This window comes from Ranitomeya variabilis, chromosome 6 (genome assembly GCF_051348905.1).
Source record: "Ranitomeya variabilis isolate aRanVar5 chromosome 6, aRanVar5.hap1, whole genome shotgun sequence".
Taxonomy (NCBI): Eukaryota; Metazoa; Chordata; class Amphibia; order Anura; family Dendrobatidae; genus Ranitomeya; species Ranitomeya variabilis.
This window is the reverse complement of record NC_135237.1, coordinates 129,990,097-130,014,214: the sequence shown is the minus strand read 5'-3', so window position 1 is coordinate 130,014,214 and position 24,118 is coordinate 129,990,097. Positions and strand designations below refer to the sequence as shown.

The window sequence follows — 24,118 nt, the reverse complement described above, 5'->3', positions numbered from 1 at the left end:
TGGAGAACCCATTTAACTTTAATGTTAAACAGTCGTTTCAGAGAACGTGCAGCAGAATGTTTGCTGTCTGCCTCTAGCTCCTCTTGCCTCTTCATAGAACTTTATAAACGTCTACTATCAGCTCCTATCACAGTAATGGTAAAGTTTGTCTTCACTGATTCGATACAACACATAAAATTGAGAGCAAAATATCAATCCAAGAGAAAGAAGCAGATTTCTCTGATAATCAGTCATGGTTGAAATTGTTGTCACCCTTGAAAATTATTACACATGATTATTTCCTTTTGTGTGTATTGGAACAACACAGGGAAAAAAATGGCAAATTGGACATAATTTCACAGACTGCCCTAAAAAATGCGCTGGATAAAATTGTTGGCACCCTCAACTTATTTGGTTGCATAACCTTTGGAATAAATACCTGCAATCTATCGCTTTCTATAACCATCAACAAGCTTCTTGCACCTCTCAACTGAAATTTTGGACCGCTCTTCTTTTGTAATCTGCTCCAGGTCTCTCATTTGATGGGTGCCTTCTCCCAACAACAATTTTAAGATCTTTCCTCAGGTGTTCAATGGGATTTAGATCCGGACTCATTGCTTTGGGATTTGATTCCATCCATTTCTGGGGGCTTCTTGAAATATGTTTGGGGTCATTGTCCTGCTGGGAAACCCATGATCTAGGACGCAAACACAGCTTTCTGACACTGGGCAATACATTGCGACCCAAAATCTTTTGGTAATCTTCAAATTTAATGATGCCTTATGCACAGGCAAGGCACCCAGTGTTAAAGGCAGCAAAACAACCCCAAAACATCTTTGAACCCTTACCATTAATGACTGTAGGTACTGTGTTCTTTTCCTTGTAGGCCTCATTCTGTTTTCGGTAAACAGTTGAATGATGTGCTTTACCAAACAGCTCCTTCTTGATCTCATCTGTCCAAAAGCAGCTTTCCCAGAAGGATTTGGCTTCATTTTGGCAAACAAAGTCTTTGTCTGTGTCAGCTTTGGGGTTCTTGTTCTTAGCGTTTTGTTTTATTCCAATGTCAACGAATAGTTTGTGCTGACACTGATGCACCCTGAGCCTGCAGGAGAGCTTGAATTTCTTTGGCACCTGATTGGGGCTGCTTATCCACCACCATGGCTATCCTACGTTGCAACCGTTCATGAATTTTTCCAAGTCCAGGGATATTAGCTATAGTGCCTGGGTTGTAAACTTCTTGATTTTGTTGTGCACCATGGACAAAAGGAACATCAATATCTCTGGAGATGGACTTGAAACCTTGAGATTGTTAATATTTTTCTACAATTTTTGGTTCTCTAGTCCTTAGACAGTTCTCTTCTCCCCTTTCTGTTCTCCATGCTTAGTGTGACACACACAGAGACACACAATGCAAAGGTTGAGTCAACTCCCCCTTTTATCTGGTTTTGGGTATGGTTTTCATATTGGCCACACCTGTTACTTGCCACAGGTGAGTTTGAATTTGCATGACATGCTTGAAACAAAGTTGTTTACCCACAATTTTGGAAATGTGCCAATTTTGTCTGGACAATTTCATTCCAAACCTAAAAAATGAGACCATTTGCCTTTCGTTTGTGTGTTCTGATCCAATACACGCAAAGGAAATAAATGTTATTGCAATAATTTTTCTGAAAAAATTTCAAGGGTGCCAACACTTTCGACCAAAACTATATATTACAAGGTTGCTTATTTTCATATGTACTAATAATTTCTGAAAATATTAAAATGGTGGCTTCTCTTTCTCTTTAACCCTGAAAAGGTCCTTTAGCAATGTGTTAGTACGTTTGAAACCATACACAACATGGCTCCATAATGCCATCTTTAGATATGGTCTGAGCAGGGACTGCCGGTGGGTCTCCCAATTCATGGTTGTCTAGGAAAAGTCAAGAGACCTGCGGGGCTCGGGCCATGGATGTGTGAATGCAGCATTAGGGCCCCTTCACACTGGTCGATTCTGCTACGATTACGACGCATTTGCGTCATATTCGACATCGCAGTACGAGCTCGTAGCCAGCGGTCACACTCTACGATGTTAACGCTTTTTCTGACGTAGTTGCGATGTGAACGTCACGCGTCGCAATCGTACGCTACCCTTCACACCGCCATAGTCCTACGACTCCGAGCGTGACGTATTACCAGCATGGGCGTGCTAAAACGTCACGCCCAATCAGGAGACAGGTATGCGGAAGCCTAACCCACGTAGTCGCATTACGAGCTCGTATGACCGCCGTCACATACTACGATTTCGACCGCCACAGCGAGACATTTACGACGAAAGAAAGTTCTGCTCTTTCTTTCACATCGTACGATGCTGGGCTGCGTCGCAGATCGTAACGCCATGTCACACTTTGCAACCTCGGAACGAGGACGGATAAACGTCACAAATCGAACGCTCGTTCAGACTTTGATTGCACAGTGTGAAGGGGCCCTTAGGAACGTTGCATGTCCCATTATGTGGATGTGCTGTCTAAGCACAGCTGTGATTTTCCGTGATTTGCCCATGGTTCTAGACTCCAAGTACATTGTGCTGGTTTCCGCCTTTGTATGTGATCCAGCTGTTTTATCTCTGCTTCTGTTTACTTGCTGGAATGAAGGCACGCTGATGTTTATGAACAAGTTTTGTCCCTGGTTTCCCGGAAGGTCTGGCACAACGTAGTCATAGTCTAGTTTTAATTTTGGATAAAAGTAAAAATATTACTATTGGGCCTTTTTTGTTAAATTGTAACAATATCTGGATAATATTAAGACCCTCATCTTGTCATCTTGACAGCGTATTTCTGCCTGTTCACTGCAGCGCTGCAATATGTCTGCGTTCTTTCCCTTTGTGCAGTTTAGTAATGGTATTCAGATGGTTTAGAGGTCACACAAAATTGTATTTTTGGCTGTTTTGTAGGAGTAAAACAGCTTATAAAGGGATTCTTATGTTTATACATGACCAGCTGAAGAGCCTGGCGTTGCTCGGGCATAGTAACAAACTGTGGTTGGTTATAACAAATTATAATGATTATATTGCTCATAAAACATTTCACACCATATATTCAACACTGCAGATTTGCAGCATAAATTAACTAAATGATTACCCAAATATTAATAGTATTTTTTTTTCAACTCTTTCAAGAGCCTTTTGGTAAACAACATTTTTGGTTTTTCCTTCTGGTGCAAAGATGAACAAATTTCCAACATCATCCCATCAGCAAGAGCCACTGGACTACTACCCCTAATATCCCAATCATCCCATCAACCAGAGCCACCGGACTACTACCCCTAATATCCCACATCATCCTGTCAGCCAGAGCCACCACATTACTACCCCTAATATCCCACATCATCCCATCAGCCAGAGCCACCGGACTACTACCCCTAATATCCCACATCATCCCGTCAGAGCCACCGGATTACTACCCCTAATATCCCACATCATCCTGTCAGCCAGAGCCACCAGATTACTACCCCTAATATCCCACATCATCCCGTCAGTCAGAGCCACCGGACTACCACTAATATCCCACATCATCCCGTCAGTCAGAGCCACCGGACTACCACTAATATCCCACATCATCTCGCCAGCCAGAGCCAACGGATTACTACCCCTTATATCCCACATCATTCCAGCAGAGCTCCCGGATTACTACCCCTAATATTACACAACATCCAGTCAGAGCCACCGGACTACTACCCCTAATATCCCACATCATTCCAACAGAGCCAGCATTGTCAGGTTGCAATAAAAAAGAGAACAGGGGCATTGAGCAGGACCAGTGGGGTTAAGGAGGATAAGTGGAGCTGTGGAGCCAATAACCTTGAGAGGTTATGCACCCCTGTATAACCTCGGTGTGCGCGTGATGTAAATGGATGCGACCAGGGGAGGAAAGAGGCTGACAGCTCCAGATGATGCGGTGATCCACTGTGGTCAGGCAGGTCTTGGGGGATGAAAACTCCAGTGCAGTGTTCAGGGAGACTGCATTGCACGCTGGGAGTCACGTGACCGCAGGTCCTAGTGGTCACGTGATGGAAGGTCGTGAATCAACGATGATGTGCCTGTGAGCGCAGCTCCTACCGCCTGCCCCAATAATAATGGACTTATTGTTCAGTGGACTTATGATTCAATAATTCAATAAAGGTTTGCACCTTTAATCCTTCCTGGCTCTTATTACCAGCCTAGCGCTCCTCACTAGACCGCGTTCATCCTTTCATTATTATCAGCATTGTCAAGTTGGCGCTGTTACACCGAATAAAATGATACCTGGGTTGGAGAAATCCGTCTTGTTTCTTTTTTAATCTGTGTTTGAAGTTTTAAGTTAATGAGGATGCTTCATGCCAGACAGAGAAGTTCCTGATTCTGGGCTCCCCCTGCAGTCTGTGGCAGAGTTTGGTCTGTGTCCGCACAGTAATAAATTGTGTTATTTCCAGCTTTACAGAAGAACGATAACACCTTAGAAATGATAAGAATAATAGGCCTCTGTTACCACAACATTTTTAGAAGTATAGATTAGGAATTTTTTTGTGTGGGGGTGCATTTATTCATTCATGTATGTATTTTTAGGAACTGTCCTTGGCTAGTTGTTTATAAGGAGAACCAACTTTTGTGTCAGAGATTGGGGACTGTGAGAGCTTGTGGCTCTCTCCTTCAGACACCCTAGTGGAATTTACCATAGGTGAACCTTCCTGAGGAACCTTGGAAAGACCTCATTGCACAGAAAGCGGAATTAATGAGCCTTTAGTGATGCTCTCCTTTCATAATGGCTGAATACCATATATCTATCTTGGTGCTGCTGGATTGTCTGCCATGTGGTCATGCAGCATTCTACCAGAAATCCATATATACTGTATGTGTGTGTGGCTCTTGTGTGACTAAAGGTACCTTCACACTGAACAACTTAACAACGATATCGCTAGCGATCCGTGACGTTGCAGCGTCCTGGATAGCGATATCGTTGTTTGACACGCGATCAGGATCCTGCTGTGATATCGTTGGTCGGAGCTAGAAGGCCAGCACCTTATTTCGTCGCTGGATCTCCCGCTGACATCGCTGGATCGGTGTGTGTGACGCCGATCCTGCGATGTCTTCACTGGTAACCAGGGTAAACATCGGGTTACTAAGCACAGGGCCGCGCTTAGTAACCCGATGTTTACCCTGGTTACCATTGTAAACGTAAAATAAAAAAACACATACTCACATTCCGGTGCCTGCGTCCGCTTCCCTTGCACTCCTCCTGCATCCTGTGTCAGCGCCGGATGGCCGTAAAGCAGAGCACAGCGGTGACGTCACCGCTCTGCTTTGGCCGGCGCTTACACAGGATGCAGGAGGAGTGCAGGGAAGCGGACGCAGGCACCGGAATGTGAGTGTGTTTTTTTTATTTTACATTTACAATGGTAACCAGGGTAAACATCGGGTTACTAAACGCGGCCCTGCGCTTAGTAACCCGATGTTTACCCTGGTTACACGGGGACTTCGGCATCGTTGGTCGCTGGAGGTCTGTCTGTGTGACAGCTCTCCAGCGACCACACAGCGACACTGCAGCGATCGGCATCGTTGTCTAGATCGCTGCAGCGTCGCTAATGTGACGGTACCTTATACCTATAGGGATTATGTTTACACAAGGATTGTGGCCAATATCTGTGAATGCCATGCTGTGTAGGACTTATTGGTCTCTGTGGGGTCCTTTGGTGCACACTTACAAGTTTGTATTGGAACAAGGTTTGAGCGTGTTCTCCCCCTTGAATCGATCTGAAGCTCAGACTGGTTTTGTACCTAACCACTTGCTGGCAGCATATTGTGGTATCTGAGGACTTTTCATTGAAAGCCTGTTAATGTACAGTCCACATGCATTGGTGCAATCTACCTACAATGTAATCCTATACGGTTACCATCTGTCTTGGGATCATCATATTTTTTGTTGCAGTTTGTTAAATATTAAGGCTATGTGCACACTTTCAGGTTTTTCGCGATAAAACGCATAAAAAACGCATACATATGCATCCTATCATTTAGAATGCATTCTGCAATTTTTTGTGCACATGATGCGTTTTTTTTCCGCGAAAAAAACACATCGATTTAAAAAAAGCAGCATGTTCATTAATTTTGCGGATTTTTCGCGTTTTTCCTGCTATTTAATGCATTAGAAAAAAACGCAAAAAAAAAAAGCGCAAAAAACGCAAAAATTGCGGATTTCTGGCAGAAATGTCTGGTTTTTGTCAGGAAATTTCTGCAAGAAATCCTGACAAGTGCACATACCCTAAAAACTGACGACGTCATCTTTCGCCTTTTTTATTTCCAATTTACTTTTGAGATTTTTTTGTATGGTGGTGTTGTGTTTTATTGGTAAGCGAAATCTGCACCCACCGTGCTTGTACTCTGTACAAATCTGCTTAACCTATTCTAAGTTACGGTGTTCCTGAAATTTCCATATAGGTTTGGAATTTTATTCCTATATTTTAATGCTAAGTCATGATAAAGGTGTATATTGGTATGGTGATTATGCCTAGGCTAGGTGGACAGTTAGCCTACGACGTACACAGACGTTGCCATAGGCCTTTATTCACCTGACAAAGGCCAAATATGTGTTATTTTAGCCTCTGTCTGGCAGGTATGTGTCTGCGTGTTGTTTCTTTTGATCTAGTCTATAGGAAGGCGCCACAGACTTTTCTTTCGTATACAAAAGGCAACTGCAAAGAAACACATACTGTTTGGTATAAATTTCTTTACAATGGGTACCTGTGGGGGCTTGATGCTTTGGCTATACCTCCTGAGTGTATGCACCCAACATTGGGCACAAACGTAGCCTAGTTTTGTCATTTTAGCTATGGTATCTGCTTATATTGGGTTAATTAGCAAGGCTCTTTCCTTGACAATGCTTCCAGTCCATTTACATTAATGTGTGCCTTTTGTGCATAGGAAATGTGGTGGGTCAGTGCCCAGAAAGCCTGTGGGGTTAATAATCCTGGTGCGTCACAAAATTCTGTCCCGTTACTCCATGCCAAATACAGACTCTTGGCCTCAGACTAATTAGATATTGACAGCCATGATGTGTTGTCACTGTGTCACAACAATTTGGAGTTTACCAGCACAAGGCATGCACTTAGAGTCTGACCTTGAAGGACCAGGCTCATCTAGGATACTTGCCCCTAGATATCTCCAGGCTGCTGAACTTCACTAGCACGGTCAGTGGTCTTATTGTAGTGAGGTTTTATTTATTTTATATCGCTTTAGGGTACTGTCACACAGTGCCATTTTGATCGCTACGACGGCACGATCCGTGACGTCGCAGCGATCGTATGATTATCGCTCCAGCGTCGTAGACTGCGGTCACACATTGCAATCACGGCGCTGGAGCGATGCCGAAGTCCCCGGGTAACCAGGGTAAACATCGGGTAACTAAGCGCAGGGCCGCGCTTAGTAACCCGATGTTTACCCTGGTTACCAGCGTAAACGTAAAAAAAACAAACAGTACATACTCACATTCCGGTGTCTGTCCCCCGGCGTCTCAGCTTCTCTCCACTGTGTAAGCACCATAGCCGGAAAGCAGAGCGGTGACGTCAGACGTCACCGCTGTGCTCGCTTTCTGGCTGGCCGGCGCTCACAGTGCAGAGAAGCTGAGACGCCGGAGGACAGACACCGGAATGTGAGTATGTACTGTTTGGTTTTTTTACGTTTACGCTGGTAACCAGGGTAAACATCGGGTTACTAGGCGCGGCCCTGCGCTTAGTTACCCGATGTTTACCCTGGTTACAAGCGAACACATCGCTGGATCGCTGTCACACACAACGATCCAGCGATATCAGCGGGTGATCAAGCGACGAAAGAAAGTTCCAAACGATCTGCTACGACGTACGATTCTCAGCAGGGTCCCTGATCGCTGCTGCGTGTCAGACACTGCGATATCGTACGGATATCGCTGGAACGTCACGAATCGTACCGTCGTAGCGATCAAAATGGCACTGTGTGACAGTACCCTTAGGGCTGAAGAGGCTGTAAGACTGTATTCACATGTTACAGCTGAGAGCTGTGTGATAAAACGGCACTTTGTCTTCTGTGGAAAGCCATGTGCTTCACCTGTGCTTACTGCAGATCCACACTTTATGCAATGCCCTAGCGCCCCATGGTAATACTTAGTCCGTCTGATTCTCAAAATTATCAGAATTATTTCACTAACCTATGTGACCTTTTAAGCCACGTTCAGTATTCGGTGAGTTTTTACCTCTGTATTTGTAAGCCAAATCCAGGAGTGGGTGATAAATACAGAAGTGGTGACGTGTTTGTGTTATACTTTCCTCTGCGTGTCCCACTCCTAGTTTAGGCTTACAAATACTGAGGTAAAATACTGACCAAATACTGAACTTGTGAACGTGGTCTTAGGGGCAGCAGAATATTTTGCGTTGCCCTGCGTTGTCTAATGCTAGAACATATTGGTTTTATTTTCCATGTTGAAAATACCCCCATGCTGCAGTCTCTACATATAGAGTGCCCACATATAGAGTGCCCACATACATGTGCCCTAGTTGTAAGAGGTGCCCATAACTGTAGACCTGTGATACAAAAAGGAGGCACTGTTTTTGTCGTTAATCTTTGCTTCAGTTATGAGCCATGTAGAAGTTGATTTCTCTTTGAGCCTTGCTGTACTCTCCTGTCCTCTGCACCAGTTGTCTATCTGCCTCCGGGGTTTTCTTGCAAATATCTGAGCCAACATTTGACATCTGTTATCCCCTCCCCCAATGCAAACAATTCCTCTGACATAACGCCAACGTGTTGAACAACATGTATTTGTGGTCCCTTCTAGACCAACTTTCTAGTCTTTCAATCCCCAAGACTTCAGTTTCCATGTGGAAGGATTATCATGGTCGCAAAGCCCCAGAACCTTACACCAGAACGCGGCTTCCCGGTATTCAGGGTTAATGGCTGATGACAGACTTAAAACTGGCAGAATGTCAAAAGTGAAGTAGTATAGATAAAATGCATCCTTCCTGCAGACCTCTGTTTATCCCTGGTTTACAGAGGAGAGCGAGTTCCTTGGTTACAGTTCTCTCTGCTGCCGGCTCTAAAATGCTGTATTCCCTTATATAAGGCCTAGAAACTAACAAGTTGAGTGCTAGAAAAGGTTAATTCTGTCCAAACCTAAGGTAAGTCACCATGATATGATTCTATTTGCTTGTTTCGTGCACTTTCGTGTGCAATTTATAGCCTTCTGGATCTTTGACCCTACGTGATCAGGTTGCTCTGCTTTAGTTCTTACTAGGGATGAGCGAACGTGCTCGGATAAGGTGTTATCTGCCTTGCTTGGGTGCTAACCGAATGACTTTGGCGTGCTGGAATAATATGTTCGAGTCCCGCGGCTGCATGTGTTGTGGCTGTCTAACAGCTGTGTGGCATGCAGCCGCGGGGACTCGAACATATTAACTGAGCGTGCGAAAGACACTCAGAGGACACCTTATCGGAGTACTTTCGCTCATCACTAGTTCTTATATATGACTGCCTGCAGTTTGGTACACACCCCATTCTCTTTGACTTTTTTGTGGTTTTAGACTGTGTCCAATTAATTCAGGATATATTTGGGCTTCTGAGAAAGATTTGCATCTCTATAGCACCCAGTGCCATTATTGTTATGACTTGGACACATACAGTACTTGTTTCCCTATGACGTTCTGTGGGGTAACATGTAGACTTGCTCTGCATGTGGTTACTCAGTAGATCTTATGGAAGATGATTGATCATAAACACATTATTATTATTTATTGTTATAGCGCCATTTATTCCATGGCGCTTTACATGTGAGGAGGGGTATACATAATGAAAACAAGTACAATAATCTTAAACAATACAAGTCATAACTGGTACAGGAGGAGAGAGGACCCTGCCCGCGAAGGCTCACAATCTACAAGGGATGAGTGAGAATACAGTAGGTGAGGATAGAGCTGGTCATGCAGCGGTTTGGTTGATCGGTGGTTACTGCAGGTTGTAGGCTTGTCGGAAGAGGTGGGTCTTCAGGCTCTTTTTGAAGGTTTCGATGGTAGGCGAGAGTCTGATGTGTTGTGGTAGAGGGTTCCAGAGTAGGGGTGATACGCGGGAGAAATCTTGTATACGATTGTGGGAAGAGGAGATAAGAGGGGAGTAGAGAAGGGGAGATCTTTGGAGGATCGGAGTTTGCATGTAGGTAAGTACCGGGAGACGAGGTCACAGATGTATGGAGGAGACAGGTTGTGGATGGCTTTGTACGTCATGGTTAGGGTTTTGTAGTGGAGTCTCTGGGCAATGGGGAGCCAGTGAAGGGAATGACAGAGGGGAGAGGCCAGGGAATAGCGGGGGGACAGGTGGATTAGTTGGGCAGCAGAGTTTAGAATAGATTGGAGGGGTGCGAGAGTGTTAGAGGGGAGGCCACAGAGCAGGAGGTTGCAGTAGTCAAGGCAAGAGATGATGAGGGCATGGACTAGGGTTTTTGCAGATTCTTGGTTGAGGAATACACGGGTTCGTGAAATATTTTTGAGTTGAAGTCGGCAGGAAGTGGAAAGGGCTTGGATATGTGGTTTGAAGGAGAGATCAGCGTCAAGGATTACCTCGAGGCAGCGAGCTTGTGGGACTGGGGAGAGTGGGCAGCCATGTACTGTAATGGATAGGTTCGTTGGGGGGGGGGGGGGGGTTGCGTGAGATTGGGGAAAGATGATGAATTCTGTTTTGTCCTTGTTAAGTTTCAGAAATCTAGCGGAGAAGAAGGATGAAATAGTGGACAGACATTGAGGGATTCTGGTTAGTAGGGAGGTGATATCTGGTCCAGAGATGTAGATTTGTGTGTCATCAGCGTAGAGGTGATACTGAAAGCCATGAGATTCTATGAGCTGTCCCAGGCCAAAGGTGTAAATGGAGAAGAGCAGGGGCCCAAGGACTGAACCTTGTGGGACTCCGACAGATAGGGGGTGAGGTGATGAGGTGGTGTGTGAGTGGGAGACGCTGAATGTCCGGTCTGTTAGGTATGATGAGATCCAGGATAGAGCCAAGTCTGTGATGCCAAGGGATGAGAGGGTCTGTAATAATAGGGAATGGTCCACTGTGTCAAAGGCAGCCGACAGGTCGAGGAGGAGGAGAACAGAGTAGTGTCGCTTGCTCTTGGCGGTTAAGAGGTCATTGGTGACCTTAGTTAGGGCAGTTTCAGTGGAATGGTGTGACCGGAAGCCAGATTGTAAGCGGTCAAAGAGGGAGCAAGAAGAGAGATGGGAGGACAGTTCAAGGTAGACGTGGTGTTCCAGTAGTTTGGAGGCATAAGGGAGAAGTGATATAGGGCAATAGCTAGATACAGAGGATGGGTCAAGAGAGGGCTTTTTGAGGATAGGTGTGATGGAGGCATGTTTAAAGCTTGAGGGGAAAACACCAGTTGTTAGTGATAAGTAGGGTTGAGCGAAACGGATCGTTCATTTTCATAAGTCGCCGACTTTTGGCAAAGTCGGCGTCTCATGAAACCCGACCCGATCCCTGTGTGGGGTCGGCCATGCGGTACGCGATCTTGGCGCCAAAGTCGCGTTTCGTATGACGCGTTTAGCGCCATTTTTTCAGCCAATGATGGAGTGTGGGCAGAGTGATGACATAGGGGTTAGGGGCGTGCACGCCTATCATCATTTTATCGCTTGTGCGCAGCAGGGATTTGCAATGTGTAAAACGAAATTTTCTGTGCTGGGACGGAGGGGGGAGAGGGAGAGGGAGAGAAGAAGAAGAAAAAAAAAATAAAAAAATCCCCATTGACTTGCATAGGGTTTCGTGTTCCGGCCGATCCTCGACTTTTCGCAGTAATCGGCCGATTTCGCCCGACTCGACTTTTCAAAAAGTCGGGTTTCGCGAAACATGACTCGACCCTAAAAAAGTCAAAGCCGCTCAACCCTAGTGATAAGTTGAAGAGATGGGTTAGGGTTGTGATGAAGACTGTGGTGAGGTTTGGGATGAAGTGGGATGGGAGCGGGTCAAGTGCACAGGTGGTGAGATGCGATTTTGAGAGTAGAGTGGAGAGTTGATCTTCTGTAATGGTGGAGAAGTTGGTTTTGAAGGTGGAGGGCTGGGAAGTCGGGAGGAAGGGCTCTGGGGGTTGTTGACCAAAACTGTCTCTGATGTTAATCTTCTGCTTGAAAAATGAGGCAAATTCTTCAGCTAAGTGGGGAGGGAGGAGGTGCTGGTGGACGGAGGAGAGAATTGAAGGTGTTGAATAACTGTTTAGGGTTGTGAGACAGGGAGGATATGAGAGATGAGAAGTAGGTTTGTTTAGCTGTGGCGAGTGTGGTCTTGAAAGTAGTGAGGGACTGTTTGAATGCGATGTAGTGCTCGTTGGAGTGGGATCTTTTCCATCTGCGCTCAGCAGTCCTGGAAGCTCGCCTCAGTTCTTTGGTCAGGCTGGTGTGCCAGGGCTGTCTGTTGATTTTGCGAGCTTTGGTATGTGTAAGTGGGGCAGCAGATTCCAAAGCTACAGCTATTGTGGTGTTATATAGAGCGGCAGCGTCATCTGCATTGTGTAACACATAGGTGAATATCACTGTAAATGGGGGGAAAAAACAGACAAAATAAATGTAAAGTGTCATTTCCATGTCAGAGAGATATAGATGAGCGTGTGGATATATTGATGGATAGATGAATATAAATACCGTACATTCCTGTGAGGCCGGCGTCACACTGGCGAGTTTTACGGACGTAAGAGCGCAGAAACTACGTCCGTAAAACTCGCATTACATACGGCACAATTATTCTCAATGGGGCTGCTCCTATCAGCCGTATATTACGGTTCAGTATTATACGGCTTTCTACGGCCGTACAAAATCGCAGCATGCTGCGTTTGTCAGCGTATTGCGCAAATAATACGCCAATGAAAGTCTATGGGGGCGAGAAAAATACGGATTCCACACGGACCTGCAGTGTGACTTGCGAGAAATACGCAGCGGTGTTAGTGAAAAGTCGGTAATTCAATTGCCGGCTTTTTCCTTCTCCTTCACAAACCCGACAGGATATGAGACATGGTTTACATACAGTAAACCATCTCATATCCCCATTTTTTTTGCATATTCCACACTACTAATGTTAGTAGTGTGTATGTGCAAAATTTGTGCACTGTAGCTGCTAAAATAAAGGGTTAAATGGCGGAAAAAATTGGCGTGGGCTCCCGCGCAATTTTCTCCGCCAGAGTGGTAAAGCCAGTGACTGAGGGCAGATATTAATAGCCAGGAGAGGGTCCATGGTTATTGGCCCCCCCCCCCCGTGGCTAAAAATATCTGCCCCCAGCCACCCCAGAAAAGGCACATCTGTAAGATGCGCCTATTCTGGCACTTGGCCACTCTCTTCCCACTCCCTGTAGCGGTGGGATATGGGGTAATGAAGGGTTAATGCCACCTTGCTATTGTAAGGTGACATTAAGCCAGATTAATAATGGAGAGGCGTCAATTATGACACCTATCCATTATTAATCCAATTGTAGGAAAGGGTTAAAAAACACACACACACACACACACACACACACACACACACACACACACACACACACACACACACACACACACACACACGATTAAAAAGGATTTTAATGAAATAAACACAGCGGTTGTTGTAATAATTTATTGTTCTCGCAATCCATTTGCAAACCCTCGCTTGGCAAAATAATAAACGCACAATATACATACCTTCTGATGTCAGATCACGTCCCACGATGTAATCCATCTGAAGGGGTTAACTAATATTACAGGCAGGAGCCCTGCTAAATGCAGCGGTGCTCGTGTCTGTAATCCCCCGGCGAATGAATGAAATGTAGGTCATTGACCTACATTTCCTTCAGTCGCGGTGAGGCGCCCCCTGGTGGATGTCCTCATATGACCTGGAGCGTGGGAAAAAGTTCCCAGGCTGCAGTTCATGAGAACATCCAGCAGGGGCGCCTCACCGCGACTCAATGCAAGTACAGATCCAGCTTTCCTTTCAGCACCCGGGGATTACAGGCACGAGCGAGTGGTTTATCGCAGCTCGTGCCTGTAATATTAGTTAACCCCTTCAGATGGATTACTTCGTGGGACGTGATCTGACATCAGAAGGTATGTATCTTGTGCGTTAATTATTTTGCCAAGCGAGGGCCTGCAAATGGATTGCGAGAACAATAAATTATTACAACAACCGCTGTGTTTATTTCATTAAAATCCTTTTTAATAATGTGTGTGTGTGTGTTTTTTAACCCTTTCCAACAATTGGATTAATAATGGATAGGTGACATAATTGACGCCTCTCCATTATTAATCTGGCTTAATGTCACCTTACAATAGCAAGGTGGCATTAACCCTTCATTACCCCATAGCCCACTGCTACAGGGAGTGGGAAGAGAGTGGCCAAGTGCCAGAATAGGCGCATCTTCCAGATGTGCCTTTTCCGGGGTGGCTGGGGGCAGATGTTTTTAGCCACGGGGGGGCCAATAACCATGGACCCTCTCCTGGCTATTAATATCTGCTGTCAGTCACTGGCTTTACCACTCTGGCGGAGAAAATTGCGCGGGAGCCCACGCCAATTTTTTCCGCCATTTAACCCTTTATTTCAGCAGCTACAGCGCTAAAATTTTGCACATACACACTACTAACATTAGTAGTGTGGAATATGCAAAAAAAGGGATATGAGATGGTTTACTGTATGTAACCATGTCTCATATCCTGTCGGGTTTGTGCAGGAGAAATGAAAAGCCGGCAATTGAATTACCGGATGACTCTATATATATATATATATATATATATATATATATATATATATATATATATATATATATATATATATATATATATATATATATATATATATATATATATATATATATATATATATATATATATATATATATACTGTATATATTTTTTTTCCCGAACATTTGAGCACATAAATCCATTAGATGTCGGTTTTGCAAGCCTGCGCGAAAATCTCGCAGTACAGATGCCATACGGATTACATACGGAGGATGCCATGCGCAAAATACGCTGACACACCCTGACTACGGATCACTATTTTGGGAACATTTCTCCGTATTACGGCCGTAGTACGGACGTATAATACGTGGCGTATTGTCTTACGCCAAGTGTGACGCCGGCCTGAATCTGTGGATTGTAGGGTGTCCTGGGCTGCAGTCTGCATACAAGGTTGAGACACTTGTTGCAGAAGCTGGAATGATCGTTACTGGAAATATAGATGTAAAATCTATATGTGACAAGAGGCAGGGGGAAAACCAATCCGTGACTAATGGAGTTAGATTCCAGATGCGCCAGACTTGATCTCCACTTATAATCAAAATGGTGATAAGCTGAGGACAGAACCCTTTTTATTCACCTATCCACATTGCAACATTGGGAGGATAAGTTGTAAGCGAAATGAGCTTCAGGCCAGCCGCCATTGAAATGCATCTTAGGAATTCTATAGGTTTGTGTGTCGTTGTGTAATGCCTCCGCATGTCGCCATATTCTCTTCCAATGAAAAATGTGGTAAATGTAATACTGCATGCTCTTAAACTTGGCACAATGGTTACAATTTGGGTTGCATGCAAAATCAAAAGCATTCAGGAGTAAATGGTATGCCAAAATATTCCGTAACCCCTTCACGCCTCACACCTTTTTTGTTTTTGCATTTCGTTTTTTGCTCCCTTGCTTTCTAGAGCCATAACTTTATTTTTCCGTCAATGGCCGTGTGAGGGCTTTTTGTTGCTGGACAAGTTGTACTTTTGAACGACACCATTGGTTTTACCATATCATGTACTGGAAATCGAGGAAAAAAAATTCCAAGTGCTGTGAAATTGCAAAAAAAGTGCAATTTCACAACTTTTTTTTTTTTATTTTTTTTTTTTAACACCATGTTCACCAAATGCTAAAACTGACCTGCCATTATGATTCTCCAAGTCATTAAGAGTTCGTAGATGCCAAACTTATATAGGTTGTTTTTTTTTTATTTAAGTGATGAAAAAAATTAAAAGTTTTTATTTAAAATAAAAAAAATTGCGCCATTTTCCGAGACACGTAGCATCTCCATTTTTCATGATCTCGGGCTGGCTTAGGGCTTATTTTTTGAGAACCAAGCTGACATATTTATTGATACATTTTTGGTGTAGATGCGATCTTTTGATCGCCCTTTTAATGCATTTTAATGCAATGTTGCAGGGAAAAAAAAATAGTATTTCTGGCATTTTAAATTTTTTATTTTTTTTTGCTATGCCTTTTACCGATTGGATTAATTCTTTTTATATAACGATCGGGAAATTCTGAACGCTGCAATACCAAATGTGTATCTTTTTGTTATGTTCTATTTTGAATGGGCGAGTCTAGAAGACAAGAAGCTGCGATCATCTGATGGCTTGTGCTACATGGAGCAGGGCTTCAGCAGAAATGCTCACTTGCTATGACAACGGGTATCCGTGACTCCTGTGAGCTTCTAGAATTAAAAAACCTTTACCTTACCTCATAATCCCCCTGACAAAACAGCCGCCACCCCCTTTGTCTAAGAAGAAACAAAAAACGCCATTAAAACACAGACAATTGGGTTGGATTAATTGGCCACAGCAGCCGTTTATTAACATTTAAACATACAAAATCATGAAACAATAAACCCCGGAAGTGGGTGACCCTCGAAGCCCGAAACATATGTCCACCATTTTTCCGCCAAACGTCCCGCCTATTTTGGCCTTATATCCGCCTTACCCCCAGCCGCTATGCACCAGCTCAGGGGCAAACTCCGCCCGCCAGGCCAAACCCGTACACCTGTTTTTGTTCCCCTACTAATCCCTTCCTGGGATTATCTGTCCCCCTTTAACCAATTTAAAATCACCCTGGGGAGTCCAGGACCTATTGAGATCCCCCCCCCATCCATCCGCCATTTTCCACTTCCACCAACTTCGAGGATCACCACCCCACGCCATGCTGCCGCGACAGATCATTTACCATACTTAGTCATAATTAAATATCTTCATAAACTATAAGCCTATTGTTAGCCCAAAGTTACTAACATCCGAATCAATAATCTTAGGCTAATAACAATAAAAGGGAGGGTGGGTGGGAGCTTTCGTCTGTGGCCGGTGAGTACCCAAAATGGTTGCCCCACTCACGTGGCCACCCCTTTTTATAAGGTCCCCCCCCCCCCTGCCCATAACCCCTCCTCCACTTTCAAATTCAAAAAACTCTTCCCCTCCCCTCAGTTCCTTTAACCTTGTCACCCCCAGCAGTCCTAATAAGCTCACTTACGTCGCACGTTCCCCTGTCATGGCGGCCTCCCCTAATTGCCAGGGGCCCAGTACGGCCTTTCTTGAGCGCCGACCTCTGGGTGGCACTCACGACAATCCGGCAATGGCAATCACAGGGGTCTGCTGCAGACCCCAGGTTGTCGTGCCAAACCTTCATCAACCCGCGGTCATGTGACACGGGCGTTGATGGGCATGATTAGTGATGCATTTCCTGCGCAATCACATTAAATGCCGCTGTTAGAGAATGACAACGGTATTTAACAGGTTAACAGCCGCGGGTGGAGCGCTCCACTGTACGGTTAGTCATAATCACACACTGCAGTGAAATCAGGAGAGCGGCCTTTACATATCACAATGGTAATGCCCCCTTTCATTTAAAATAAGTTCTGGAGGCAGATTCTCAGGGAGGTTTATGTCCGGCCCATAGATCTTAACAGCTAATTTACATATAAGAAAAACATGAATTTTTCTGGAATAAGACATCGGATCACAGAAATCAAGATATCAGTTGATTCAACTTTCTATGACCTGCATGTCCATGTGGACGGCTTAGGAGGGTTGATCCTATTAACATCTTCTCTGTAAGAGCTGTACATGACTGACTTGGTAATTTTCTAAATGAAGTGCTATATTGTCTAGTAGCAGACTATGGGGGCGCCGTACTGCAGGTCTGTACCACATGGGAGATATAACCACATTATTCTCTTTCTATATTTGTCTTTTGTGTATTTTGAGTTCTCGTTGCATTTTATCAGAACACCTAAATATATACATAACTGCTTCCTGCAAGCCTTCACCGTCCGCCCACTCTCAGCCCAGCATTGTACAGATGCGGTGACTCTAGAAGAATGAAGTCAATGTAAAAATAGCTGTTAAACGGGATGATACAAATTCTTATGGCAAATTCATTTCTTTGTCAGCAGTCTGCAAACATTCCCCATTGGTTATCAGCTAGTAAAAGTTCGGTTAAACCTTAGATAGGCGGCTGCTCTCCAGGTTTCATTGGTTCTATGTTTGATCGTTATGAAGCCTCCTGCAATAATTTGTGTTTTATGGCATTCTCGTATTACAACATGCAGGCCAACATACTTTAATATGTAGTGTGCAGAAAGGTGGAACATGAGGGACCGGAGTCTTTTTTTTTTTTTCAATCTATGTTCACTTCCTTACTATTTTTCTATGCATGGATATTTTTAGATATAAATTGTCTGATTGTTTTTAGCCCTTGTGAAGGCTGGCTACATGTTAAACCTTCTCTACCTTGATGTGAATTTTTTTTTTCTGTTGAGAGCAACCAGAAAATGTTGTAGGGGCTACAGGAGCAATGCATGGCACCCAGATTCTCCTTGGAGATGAGACCCCATGGCATGATCTGCATTTGGCATAGTATCAGTTTTTCACAAAATGTTTCTAATACAACCTCACGCTTTCACGTTAGACTATGCTCAACCCTGTTTTATGAATTCAGTACAATCAGTTTACGGTAAGCAGAACTCAAGAAATGCATTTATGCGCGTCAGGTACATTAATCTACATTACTCATACCCAATCTTTGGCTTTCTAGGTATGAGAATCTAGACGATTTGTCACTTATTTGCAAAGATGACACTTAACGCCACACATCTTATTGTCGGCGCTCATTCCCACCCCATGACAGACGTGAATGTGTATTCATTTCTTCAATTTCTGCTGATTATAGATACATTTATAAAATGTAGAATACTTTCACAAGAACTGCCCAAAGTACAATGCTAAAATGAGATCTGCTCCTAGCACTTTATATATGTTTAATCAGATTATGTTACAGATATTGGAAATTTATGGACTATTGGTAAATGCTTGATAACATGAGCAGAATTTTACTGGAGTCATAATACAGATTTTCTAGTACCAATTTGCACTTACAGTTAATGTACAGCGGCCCTATTTAAAAAGACTACCTCTGAATTAGACAGGTGAGCCACCCTTGGGCTTTGGGTCCACGACCATTTTGGACTCTGTGTATTTTTGCTGCGTCCAATACTCTGTGTTCTACATTACAAGCACAGTGGATGGGATTTATAGAAAGATCATTGTCACTGTGCTCCTTTTTAATGCTGCGTAAGCTCACCTGCGGTGTGGGTTTCCGAGCCGCAGCATGTAAATTTCTGGGGGAGCCATCTATTCTTGATAACCAACCTTGCTAAGGCTCACAACTGAGGGTTGCAGCCTCGTCTGTCAGTTTTGCCTGGCTGGTTCTCAAAAATACAGTGGAAGCCACACCGTGGGGTTTTTTTTTTTTTAATTTTTTTATAGCGAAGGTGGCGACTGATGAATACTCCCATCAGCTGTTACTGTTATTAGTGGCAGCAGGTGCAGGCTGATGTTAGTAATAGTCCCATCAACTGCTGCCTGCTCTCGCTGTTATCAGTTGAATATGTTGTTACTGACTTGAGGAGACTCTGCAGTTGAACTTCTCAGAACTCGAACTTTCATAGAGAATAGGGATGAGCAGACCCATGGGAGGCCTACTGCCAGCCATCGATATCCCTACAGAACAAAATAGACCAAGCGATGGAATTCCATCGTTCCAATGCTTATTGCACCTGACACAAGTTTACACACAAGTTACAGTGCTTGTAACTTCTCAGATGCAAGGAATGAATGGAAAATTACATAATACAGAGTTGTTGCTGATGTGATTTTTCACGTTTTTCTTTATTTTTATTTTATTCACTCATATAGCACCATTAATTCCACAAAACTTTACATACATCGCTGTCCCCATTGGGGCTTACAATCTAGATTCCTTATCAGTATGTTTTTGGAAACCGGAGAACCTGGAGGAAACCCACACAAACATGGGGAGAACATACAAAATCCTTGCAGATGTTGTCCTTGATGGGATTTGACCCCAGCGCTGCAAAGAAATAGTGCTAACCACTGAGCCACTGTGTTACTTTGTTCTCTGCCTGTAAGAAGGTTGTTTGCAAACTTTTTGTAATTATAGACATGCTGATAAGCGGAGCTGTTACTTACCCCCCCTTCTGACTGCAGTGCTGACTCTCCAATGCTATTGTCTTTAACAGGCCGCAGTGGTGACATCACGTCAACCATGCTGGTAACTACCAAAACAAAACAGTGGCTCGCCGATGTATATGGCAGGAGCTGCTGACAGGACATAAATCTTTGGCGTGCCAATCGTGTACTGCCTTCACAGTTCATCCATCCAATACAAAGTAAATATGGGGCAGCTCACCTAGGCAAACCACGCGGCTTCCATACTGTCCCATACCTGTTCTCGTGTCACTTACTAGTTCTGTGTTATGCATGGTTGCTGACAGCATTAAACACTCTGTACTTTTTGTCTTTAAAAGCCAAGACCTTTGTTGCTTTTTTGGGTTGTTGTCTCCAACAGGTCTCAATGTATAATAGAAATTTGTGATTTTTTTTTTTTTAATTGAATCTGACTGTCAGTGTATACGTATACTTTAGTGCATGTGCCCAAGATCAGGAGTTGCAGCGTCAACCCCACAGCGGACAGATGTTACAGCATAGTGGATGGGATTTCAAGAAATCCCGTGCACCATATTCATCCAGACGCCCGCTGTTCATCCTCGAAGCCTGACATGTGGCGCATCTTTCCAGACCGCAGCATGTAGATTTCACCAATTGAATGTATTGAGCGTGGTGAATCCACATGGTTCAGTGAACACATGCGGATTTACCTGCGTTCAATGGATGTCAATGCTTTGGACACAGCGAACATGCACTGGTTCCAAAGCACTGCCACTCCTGGATCGTGGGCACCCGGCCTTACATTACATCTAGCTGTAATAATCTACTTTATGCAGATGCTTTGTGTCTCTGGACTACATTCCCAAGTACATATGCTAATTGTAGCTATTGATTACTGGCCTTTGTTCTCAGAATGTAGAACATGAATACATCATTGGAGCCTGAATTAGAAGAGCCGCTTATGTTAGGAGAACAGACATGTATTGATATGAATAAAAACTCTCCCTTTGTCTTCCGGGCTTAGTACTGATTGTACCTTCTTTTAAAATGACCAAAAGGCATCAAAGTGGCTCAGTTTTTAGACATTGATAGTACAACTAGCACCCGGTCCTTTTATCTTTTTATCTGGCTGCATTCTTTTCATCTAATTCTAAAACTCAATTTTTGTTACATGTTCATCAGAGAACTCATTGGACTTTTTGCACATTGATGTTCATATAGAAACATTTTTAACAAAGATATAGCCACTTGTCTGAAGCTTTCTGTTTGCATATTAAGATCTAGTTGTATCTGAATCTATAAGGATGAACTATTAAAGTGTGACCTTAACTTGTTGTGTTTTTCTTTCCAGATGTGCTTGGCGGTAGTGAACATGCATTCTTTGCTTGCTTCGGATATTCTGTTATGAGAAGAACACCATAACTAATTATACAAATTCTGTTCTCCGGTGCAGTATGGCTGGTTTCAAGAGAGGATATGATGGGAAGATTGCCGGACTTTATGACCTGGATAAGACCTTGGGTAGAGGACATTTTGCGGTTGTCAAGCTTGCACGTCATGTCTTCACTGGTGAAAAAGTAGCTGTGAAAGTGATTGACAAGACCAAATTAGACTCTTTAGCTACTGGACATCTTTTCCAAGAAGTCAGATGTATGAAACTGGTGCAACATCCTAACATAGTCCGTCTTTATGAAGTGATTGACACACAGACCAAATTATATCTAATTTTGGAACTTGGAGATGGAGGCGATATGTACGACTACATAATGAAACACGAGGAAGGTCTCAGTGAGGATTTGGCCAAGAAATACTTTGCTCAAATAGTTCACGCAATATCTTACTGCCATAAGTTGCATGTGGTGCATAGGGACCTAAAACCTGAGAATGTTGTGTTCTTTGAAAAACAAGGACTTGTGAAGCTGACTGATTTCGGCTTTAGCAACAAGTTTCAGCCTGGGAAAAAGTTGACGACAAGCTGTGGCTCGCTGGCTTATTCAGCTCCTGAGATACTGCTGGGGGATGAATACGATGCTCCCGCTGTAGGTACGTGGTGGTGTTCTTTAGATATCTACTCGATTCCTGTGGAGTGATGAAATACCATTTGCTTTGTAGTGTCTTGCACAACTATTCCTTTCCATGGATGTGAAATCACCTCGACAATATAACACATTTTAATAAGTCACAAAGGGTTAAACTGGACCCACTGATCGACTCCCTAAAATCCCAGCAAGATTGACATGTTCCCTGGGAGACCGATTCTGTTCCAATAGTTAGCTTCGATGGGCGTAATATGCATGAATCTCAGTTTGTATCATTTGGTTATGAAGTGGTCTTCAAGATCATGGATTACATTCCCCACCCTTGCCCTAGGGAATGAAACCATTAGGAAATTTATTGGGTGATTTGCTCTGGTATTATTGGACAGGAACATAGAAAAGTTTGAAGAGAAGGAATATAAACCAGCTCACCGGTGATGCATAAGCTGAGTTTCGGGAGCACGGACCTGCTGTGTCCAGGTGTGTAGAATCTAAGAGAAGAAAATGTCCAGCTTCACCGAATCCGTGAAAAAAAGTTTTCTTTATTCACAAACTTAAACATGGAGGATACATACTTCAGCACAAACCATATGGGTACGAATCTCAATGCGTTTCTGGAGACTAAGCTCCCTTAATCATGACAAGGGAGCTTAGTCTCCAGAAACGCGTTCAGATTCTTACCCATATGGTTTGTGCTGAAGTTTGTATCCTCCATGTTTAGGTTTGTGAATAAAGAAAACTTTTTTTCACGGATTCGGTGAAGCTGGACATTTTCTTCTCAAACATAGAAAAGTACCAAATAATGGCATGCTATAAAATTCTCACGCCACTTTCACTTTTGTTGTAACAGTGCTAGGAAAAGTGGGCACATCCTCAATGGTGGTGCAAACCTTCATCCTCTGTTTAAGAACGCCCAAGATATTTGGAGATACTTTATTATTGGCGAATTTCACTCACCAGCACTATAGTTATGGGCTGTTGTATGAAATGCTAACCTTAACCCCTTTACCCCCTCTACCTGTTTAAAAATGTATTCAGGCACTTTTTTTTTTTTTTTTTACACCTTTTTGACACCCGAGGTGATTAGGCTAATGTAGGAAGCATCTAGCTAGAATTCATGTATGTTTTGGACATGGGAAAAGCTATAAATGCTCCCTTTTACTGGTATTAACAGTGTAGAACATTTGAAAGATCCTTATCAGACATCTAATTCTTCTCACCAACTGTATAGCAATGGCTTCTTTAGAAGAGCCAGTAATTGGCATTCGTAGTAACGTTCTTTCCCAATCATCGGGACATCTAAATAGTCCAGCCATCAATGGACGAACAAAACTTGTTAGTTAAGTGCAATACTTTATACATGCTTAAAAATACTCCTTGCACATAGTCCCATGTAAACAGGAGATTTTATGTGGGAAATGATGATGCTGTATGGGGACAGAACAAATCTTACTAGAGATTGCTCTGTCTCCAATGCTGTTTCGACGACCTATGTAAAGGAGGCAGTAAATGACTACTGATATGGTTTATATATTGGTGATTGTCAGTTTTTTGTGGTCTGGATCGGCCTCTAAATTGGCCATGATGGCCCATTTGCGCAGGCTGATCAATAGCACAATAGCACGATGTGCTGCTGAGCACATGATGATCTCTATCATTCTGTGCTTATAGTCTAAACAGGCCATTAAGTGAACGCTGATTGGCTTACATGTAGCGATCACACTCCTGGTGATTGGCAGAAGTGGATGTATGCAGTGCGTAATTATAATTAACAGGCGATCAGATTCCAAGTCACTATATATATATATATATATATATATATATATATATATATATATATATATATATATATATATATATATA

At 43.5% G+C, this 24,118-nt stretch overlaps 1 protein-coding gene across 4 annotated transcripts in view; it reads left to right on the top strand.

The window, feature by feature from the left end:
• The window catches only part of SNRK (SNF related kinase), a 108,010-nt gene that overhangs the window by 59,333 nt on the left and 24,559 nt on the right, over nucleotides 1–24,118 (top strand). For 3 of the 4 annotated variants that reach the window (XM_077268990.1, XM_077268989.1, XM_077268988.1), the window contains exon 2: nucleotides 21,571–22,262. In XM_077268990.1, the coding sequence (XP_077125105.1) occupies nucleotides 21,674–22,262 (589 nt within the window). In that variant the 5' untranslated portion in view covers nucleotides 21,571–21,673. Of the gene's footprint in view, nucleotides 1–9,037; nucleotides 9,136–21,570; nucleotides 22,263–24,118 lie in introns of those variants that run through there. The other variant, XM_077268991.1, reaches the window with a different exon arrangement.